The sequence below is a fragment of the Molossus molossus genome, unplaced genomic scaffold, assembly GCF_014108415.1.
Source record: "Molossus molossus isolate mMolMol1 unplaced genomic scaffold, mMolMol1.p scaffold_m16_p_4, whole genome shotgun sequence".
NCBI classification, from domain to species: domain Eukaryota; kingdom Metazoa; phylum Chordata; class Mammalia; order Chiroptera; family Molossidae; genus Molossus; species Molossus molossus.
In genome coordinates this window covers 74,670,633-74,678,368 of record NW_023425377.1, presented here as the reverse complement: position 1 = coordinate 74,678,368, position 7,736 = coordinate 74,670,633, and the positions used below count along the sequence as shown (strand labels likewise).

The window sequence follows — 7,736 nt, the reverse complement described above, 5'->3', positions numbered from 1 at the left end:
TCTCTAAAATCAATACAGAAAAAAGAAACACAGCGCAACCCTGACCAGTTTACTCAGTGGCTAGAGAATTGGCCCTGGGACCAAAGGGTCTAGCGTTTGATTCCCCAGGCAAGGGCACATACCTGGGTTGCAGGTTCTATACCCAGCCCTAGCAGAGGGGTTGAGCCGGGGGGCTGGGGGGCAACAAATGGAGGTGTCTCACATCCATGTTTCTCCTCCCTCCCTTCCATTCTATCTGAAAATCAATGGAAAAATATCCTCAGGTGAGGATTAACCAAAAACAAACAAATAAATAAATAAATAATTTTTAAAGTGTAGCCCTGGCCCATGTGGCTCAGTTAGTTGGAGTGTTATCCCCTACACAAAAAAGTGGCGGGTTCGGGAGGCAACCATTGATGTTTCCCTCACATGGATATTTCTCTATCTAAAATCAGCGTTTTAAAAAAGGTGTAGAGAAGTGTAGACAGTTTGATCTCCTTGGGTAAGGATTAACAACAACAACAAAACAAGTTCCAAATGTTTATTAATAAATCAAACCTTTGATATTTTCCCTCAAACAAGAGCACAGGAAAAAATGCTTCCTGCTCTGGCAGGCATCTTGTGACTGGAAGAAAAGATTGAAAGAATTACACAGAGGTAAAGTAAATTGCCAGGACCACGGCCCAGATCTTTCTGATGCCAGAATGTTCTATGGTTGTGATTTCCTCTGGAAAACCCAGGGCTTCCCCCTCACTGCACTGTCACAATGTGTTGCAAGGACCTATTCATTTGTCTTCTTTACTTGTCTTCCTCCTCTTATCAGACTGAACTCTAAGGTGGTCACTGCTGTATATCTAAGGCCTGCTGACACAGAGATGTTGGGGAAAGGCACCTCCTGAGCAACTCCCTCCACCCCTAAGATTATTTCCCATGGTGAACCCTGGGTGGGAGGGTTGCCTTTAAGTTCAGAAGAACCCATGTGTCCCTGCCCTTGGCAGAGTTACAGGATGTTCCTATGAACCATCTTCTGCCCCAGCTCCAGGTTGAAGGGAAGGGATCCCCACATTCAAGTTCCTTCCTGTGGATCAGAAATTGGGGAAACTAGTGAGCAGAGGGGGTCTGCCCAGCTTGCTCCTTGGGTCATGACCCGGAACTCTCCTTCTTGGGAAGTATCTACCGCCCCTAGGAGCAAATCTGACTGGAGATCCTACTGCCCCCCAGAAAGGGGAATGGGACTGCCTGGCTCTTCAATGGCAGTCACTGAGCCCCAGGGTGTGGGGATTGGTCACAAAGGTGTGGTATTCTGAATCCTAAGGACCCTCCCCTTCTCACATCGGGTTCTGGGGAGTGTCTGTAGCATTGGCAGTCTAGTTCTGGGACTTCCCATTAGCCCAGCAGGAGCTGGCAGCCACGCCCCTCAACCCCAAGATCCTCACTACTCCCCAAGGAACCCAAGCTCCCATCAATCCCAGACTTTATTTTCCTCCCCTTTCAAAGGCACTCCCCACCCCTTTCCAATCTCCCCTAGCCCATAATTCAGCATCATGATCCTGTGTTTGAGCTATCTCTGACCAAACACTGAGAAATTAGAATTAAAAAAATTTAAAAATCCCCCCCCCCCCATTATAAAACTAACATGTTCATTATAGATAATCTGATGACATGCGCTGGGAAGCAAGATCTCAAGTGCTCCAGAGAATAATAGTTTTGCAGCTTTTATGCCATTGAAATTAAGGACAGAGCCTGGCCGGTGTGGCTCAGTGGATTGAGCCTGGTCCTATGGACTGAAAGGTCCTGTTCTATTCCGGGTCAGGGCACATGCCCGGGCTGTAGGCTCGATCCCCAGAAGGGGGCGTGCAGGAGGCAGCTGATCGTTATTTCTCACATAATGTTTCTATCCTCTCTCTCCCTTCTCTCTCTCTAAAAAATCAATAAAAACATATTTTTAAAAGGGGGGGGGGACCTACATGGAGATGAGAGAAAGCCAGGTGGGGACTGGATTACATAATAAACAAGATCATGTGCTCTCTTAATGGTGGTGAAGCTTATTACTAAGATGTGATAACCTAGAAGTACAGAAGCAATGAGCAGGGCTTGCTTAAAACAAAGATAACACTAAAAGAGTATATGCTTGAGACGAGACTACCCACCATGTCCTCCCAGCTGGGAATTTATGATCAGATCACCCGATGGGTTCCTTTCCTTAGAATCCCCTTTTCATCCACAGAACTTGGGGAGGGGTGCCGCCTGTCTCACGAGCCCTGGGGACCCAGACCTGCAGTAGAGGCTACAAGGTAAGTTTGAGATCTCCTACAAGGTGCCCCCCTCAGGGCGGGACCGACCTTTCTTTAAGATAACGATCTGGAAGATTCTGCAAGTGCGCCGTGTCCAGCTTCCTTGCTGATGTTGTCCTAAGTGCTGGTACCCAGGCCAGGACCAGGAGGCCCCTTCGCTTACTGACTGTAGTCTGCACCCCAGGTGTCGCGAGGCAGCAGGAGCGGCAGCCTGAGGGGAGGCCCAGCCCTGAATGAAGGCAGGGCCGGACGGGACGACTTCAGGACTCGACTCGGCTCCCCAAATCCCCGTAGTTGCAGTAAGAGGTTTCGTCGGGCTCAGGGACGGCAGGTCACCTACCCGTCCCCGATGTCACCAACTGCCGGTGGCTCCCCACAGAGAACGGCGCCACAGCCTGCGAGCTGGGCCCCGCCCCTGACTCTCACTCCCCTCCACGCCCCTTCCCCGGCCCCACGCACCAACCGCAAGGGTCCCACCGCCGAGTCTGGAGGCCCCAAGCCTCCTGAGGACTGCAAGCCCACGCCGGGGATTGGACAGCAAAGGACGCTCCGAGCGTTAACTGGCACCGAGGAAGGGGCGGGCGCTTTAGGCTGTGCACTTCCGCTTCCGCTTCTCAGCGTCGACTCCGGCCCTGCCTCTGCTCTCGAGCGACGAGTTTGTGGCGTCGGCAGGTTCCAGGCGACTCCAGGTGAGGGGGTCAAGTGGAGTCGAAGAAAGCTGAAGGGACTGGGCCTTCGACGGTCCAAGGGCCTGCGAGAGGGGACCCGAAGGGGGGAGGTGTGGCTGCCTGGGGTCTGCGGTCCCGAGACACGGAACTTGGGGCCCCGGAGGACTCGGGTCCGGGGGGTTGGGAAGTGAACGTAGGTCTCAACCGGAGGTCTTGGGGTCTGGGAGACCCTTGACGTCCTGACTCTGCTACCTCCCAACCCCTGCCCTGTGTTGCTCCAGACAGGATGATCGAGGTTGTTTGCAACGACCGTCTGGGGAAGAAGGTCCGCGTGAAGTGCAAGTATCCACCCGTGGCGGAGACGTAGTGGTCCGTGGGGGTGCTTGGCATGAGACAACCCAGTCAGTGTTGTAGAGGGGGCGGATGGGGTCCTGGCAGAGTGCGTGCGGCCCTGCAATGTCTTCTTCTGCGTTCTACCACCCCGTGCCATTTTCCTTAACTCCTCTGCGCCCAGCACCGATGACACCATCGGGGACCTTAAGAAGCTGATCGCAGCCCAAACGGGTACCCGTTGGAACAAGATCGTATTGAAGAAGTGGTGAGTGCGGTGACAGAGCTGGGTGCTGCCCAGGACTAAAGCAGAAGGTTTGGGTTGGGGGAGTGCTACAGACCGCCTTTGCTTAGGCAGGCCTTCCTCAGCTTGCCTCCAGGGTGAAGAGCCACCTTAGGTTTCTGTCTGAAAGATTTCTATCCCGTAGGTACACGATTTTTAAGGACCACGTTTCTCTGGGAGACTGTATCCTTTGTGTGATTTCTTGAGGAAGGGTCTACACACTGTGTCCTGATTCTCTTTGTTGAAAACCGAGTCTGTCTGGGATTATACACATAAGGTGTTTAACTTAGTATGTAGCACATAGTAAGAATTTAGAAAATGGGAGTCATTATTTTGTTGGGGGAGGAGGGTGGTTGGTAAAATATATTCAGGCTTAGAAGACACTTTAAGGAGGTCAGGGTGGAGTGAGACTGGGTCATGTCTGCTGTGCAAAAGGATCATGAACATTTTTCATAGTTTGGATTCTTTCCAGATCAAAATGACCCAGTCCAAAATGCCTTCCTTGGCTCTGGGCTGAATGATCAGGCCACCCTGTCCAACTGTGAGAAATGAAAGGGTGGGGACCTAACCCACAGTAAGGATTCTTTAACACCTTTACTTCAGACGAAATCCACGATGGAATGAACCTGGAGCTTTATTACCAATAAAGCAAAATTCCCTCCTCTCCCCTCTTCTGCACCCCCCACCCCCTGGTATGGATGTTTGTTTTTAAAAAGTCATGTTAATAAAAACTTAGAAGCAGTTTCCTTGTTGTCATCTTTGAATGAGAGCTGTCTAATGTGGGGAGGTTGGTGTCTAGTTGTCACTATACTTTCATTGCCCAGCTCCCTAATAAGAGCTCGAGATTGACTGGATCAGTGATGGAAGAGTAAACCAGTAGACTGGGAGCCTGTGTCAAAGCCCAGAACTCTGGGGCTTGCCATGGGTTTCTGAAGGGCAAGGGATCCTGAGATTATTGTCATCCTAATAGACCAACGAGCCTCTGGGTAGAGAGAGTAGACATAGAAGTTAGGAATACAGTTTCTGGATTTAGACAGAGTATGGGTCAAATCCAGCTCTGATACCAGCAGTGACTCTGGGCAAGTTACTCAACCTGCCTAAGCCTTAATTTTCTTTTCCAAACTTGAACCAATAGTTCATTGTCGTGTGAAGTGTAGATGAGATAAACCATGGTTAAGCATCTACAGTTCCTGGCACTTATGAAACCCTAGTGGACAGAGACAGTGTGGCATAGGCTGAATTTTGATTGATCATTAGTAGTGGGATTTGGGGAAGTCAGCTTCCTTGATCCTCAGTTTTCTCTAAAATGGGATACCATGGTGAAATCCACATCTCAATGAGATAATGCAGTTAAAACAGCAGGATGTCTGCTGCATAGTGTTACCAGCTGTCTCCAGCCTTCCTTTCCCAGATGTGAGTCTTCCTTTCCCAGATGTGAGTGGACAGGACACCAAACACCCCATCTCTGTTCCCCATGCCACAGATCCTGGGTGGACCTTGGCCCTGTCCTTTCCCAGAGTATCTATGTTCATCAGGGATACTGGCCTATAGTTTTCTTTCTTTGTAGTGTCTTTATCTGGTTTTGGAATTAGAATTATGCTGGCCTCATAAAATGAGTTTGGAAGTCTTCCTTCTTTTTGAATTTTTTGGAATAGTTTGAGGAGAATGGATGTTAGTTCTTCTTTGAATGTTTGGGAAAACTCCCCCGTGAAGCCATCTGGGTCTAGGCTTTTGTTTGTTGGGAGATTCTTGATTACATCTTCAAGTTGTTACTGGTCTGTTCAAGTTTTCTATCTCTTCCTGGTTCAGACATGGGAGACTATGTGTTTCTAGAAGTTTGTTCATTTCACCTACATTGTCCAATTTGTTGGTGTATAATTGTACATAGTATTTGTTAAGGATCCTTTGTATTTCTGTGGTGTCAGTTGTTACTTCTCTTTCCTTTCTGATTTTGTTTATTTTGGTCTTCTCTCTTTGTTTCTTGGTGAGTGTAACTAAGGGTCCATCAATCTTGTTTATCTTTTCAAAGAACCAGCTCTTTGTTTCATTGATCTTTTGAATTGTTTTTTTAGTCTCTATGCTGTTTATTTCTGCTCTGATCTTTCTTTCTTTCTTTCTTTCTTTCTTTCTTTTTTTCTTTCTTTCTTTCTTTCTGCTTACTCTGGGTTTTTCTTTTTGTTTGCTTTCTAGTTCTTTAAATTGTGAGGTTAGCCAATTAGGAATTTTTCTTATTTCCTGAGGTAGGCCTGTAGTGCCATGAATTTCCCTCTCAGGACTGCTTTTGCTGCATCCCATAGATTTTGTGTTGTTGTGAGTTCGTTTTCATTAGTTTCCAGGAAGGTCTTAATTTCTTCCTTGATCTCCTTGGTAACCCCTTCATTGTTTAATAACATGCTATTTAGCCTCCATATGTTTAAATGTTTTTAAGTGTTTTTGTTGTAATTGATTTCTAGTTTCAAGCTGTTGTGATCTGAGAAGATGCTTGATATGACTTCAATCTTCTTGAACTTGTAAAGTCTTAGTTTGTGTCCTAACATGTGGTCTATCTTTGAGACTCTCCCATGTGGACTTGAGAAGAATGTGAATTCTACAGATTTGGGGTATAATTCTCTGTAGATATCCATTAAATCCATTTGATCTATATAGAGCTAGTCTTTGTATTCTTGTTAATCTTTTTTCTAGAAGATCTATCCAGTGATGCCAGTGGGGTGTTGAGAAGTCCCCTGTTATGATTGTATTGCTGTCAGTTTCTCCTTTGAAGTCCTCTAGAAGTTTTTTAATATATTTTGGTGCTCCTATGTTGAGTGCATATATATTTACCAAGGTTATATCTTCCTGTTGGGTAGATCCTTTCAATGTTATGCTGTAGCCTTCTTTGTCTGCAGTTATGGCCTTCATTTTGAAGTCTATTTTATTAGATATGAGTATTGCTACCCCAGCTTTTTTTTTTTTTTGCTTTTCGTTTGCTTGGAAGATTTTTTTCCATTCCTTCACTTTCAACCTATGTGAGTCTTTTGTTGTGAAATGGGTCTCTTGTAAACAACATATATATGAGTCATGCTTTCTTATCCAATCAGCTTACTCTGTCTTTTGATTGGCGCATTTAATCCATTTACATTTAAGGTTATTATTGATTACTTATTTATTGTCATTTTTGTTTATTGTGGTTATATTTTCCTTTCTACTTCTACTAATTACAGCAGCCCTTTTAATATTTCTTGCCATGCTGGATTGGTGCTAATATATTCCCTCAGCCTTTTTTTTGTCTGGGAAGCTTTTTATTTCACCTTCTATTTTGAATGATAGCTATGCTGGATAGAGTATTCTTGGATTCAGATCCTTGTTTTTCATTACCTTGATTACTTCATGCCAATTTCTTCTGGCCTGTAGTGTTTCTGTTGAGAAGTCAGCTGATAGCCATATGGGGGTTCCTTTGTAGGTAACCTGTTGCTTATCTCTTGCTGCCTTTAGGATTCTCTCTTTGTCTTTAATTTTTGGCATTTTAATTATTATGTGTCTTGATGTGTGCCTTTTTGGGCTCTTCTTAGTTGGTGTTCTGTGTGCTACTTATACTTGTATGCCTTTTTCCTTCACCAAGTTAGGGAAGTTTTCTGTCATTATTTCTTCAAATATTTTCTCTTGCTCATTCTCTTCTTCTTCTGGAACTCCTATGATGCAGATGTTGTTATTTTTCATATTGTCCCAGAGTTGTCTTAGGCTGTCTTCTTGTTTTTTTAATTGTTTTTTGTTTTGTTTTGTTTTTAACTCTGATTGGGTAATTTTTTTCTACCCTGTCTTCTAATTCATTGATCCAATCCTCTGCCTCCTCTACTTTGCTGGTTATTTCTTTTAATGTGTTCTTTATTTTGGCTATGTCATTCTTCATTTCTAATTGGTTGGTTTTCAGTGCTTCTATATCTTTACTCATGCTGTTGAGCTTCCTCATGATTATTACTCTGAACTCGCCCTCTGATATCTTGTTCAATTCCCCTTCATTTATTTCATCTTCTGTTTAGTTATCTTGTTCTTACATTTGGGATTTGTTTGTTTCACCATTATCGCTGTCTCTGGGTTTTGAAGCCTGCTGAATTTTCCCAGTAGGTGTTGGTGTTCCACTGGTTGTGGCTCCCTCTACTGGGTTTGGATGAGTGTGGCAGGACCCATGTTAAACACCACTGTCAA

At 45.3% G+C, this 7,736-nt stretch overlaps 1 protein-coding gene and 1 long non-coding RNA gene across 4 annotated transcripts; one reads left to right on the top strand and one right to left on the bottom strand.

Moving 5' to 3' along the window:
• Positions 1-323: 323 nt before the first annotated feature.
• On the bottom strand, positions 324-2,840 carry LOC118615746. 3 transcript variants are annotated; one of them, XR_004956474.1, is made up of 4 exons: positions 2,733-2,840; positions 2,322-2,484; positions 2,130-2,254; positions 324-1,057 (listed from the first exon to the last, which is right to left on the bottom strand). It is a non-coding gene; the product is annotated as an uncharacterized LOC118615746 (long non-coding RNA). The 3 variants fall into 3 exon arrangements; XR_004956471.1 differs by lacking the exon at positions 2,130-2,254; XR_004956472.1 differs by lacking the exon at positions 2,130-2,254 and having other exon boundaries at positions 324-604.
• Positions 2,841-2,877: 37 nt separating this feature from the next.
• On the top strand, positions 2,878-4,298 carry UBL5 (ubiquitin like 5). The gene is made up of 5 exons (XM_036240807.1): positions 2,878-2,962; positions 3,223-3,283; positions 3,456-3,539; positions 3,700-3,737; positions 4,158-4,298. Exons 2-5 carry the CDS (start codon positions 3,228-3,230, stop codon positions 4,199-4,201), a joined length of 222 nt encoding a protein of 73 aa, XP_036096700.1. The 5' UTR covers positions 2,878-2,962; positions 3,223-3,227; the 3' UTR covers positions 4,202-4,298.
• The last annotated feature ends 3,438 nt before the right edge of the window (positions 4,299-7,736 follow it).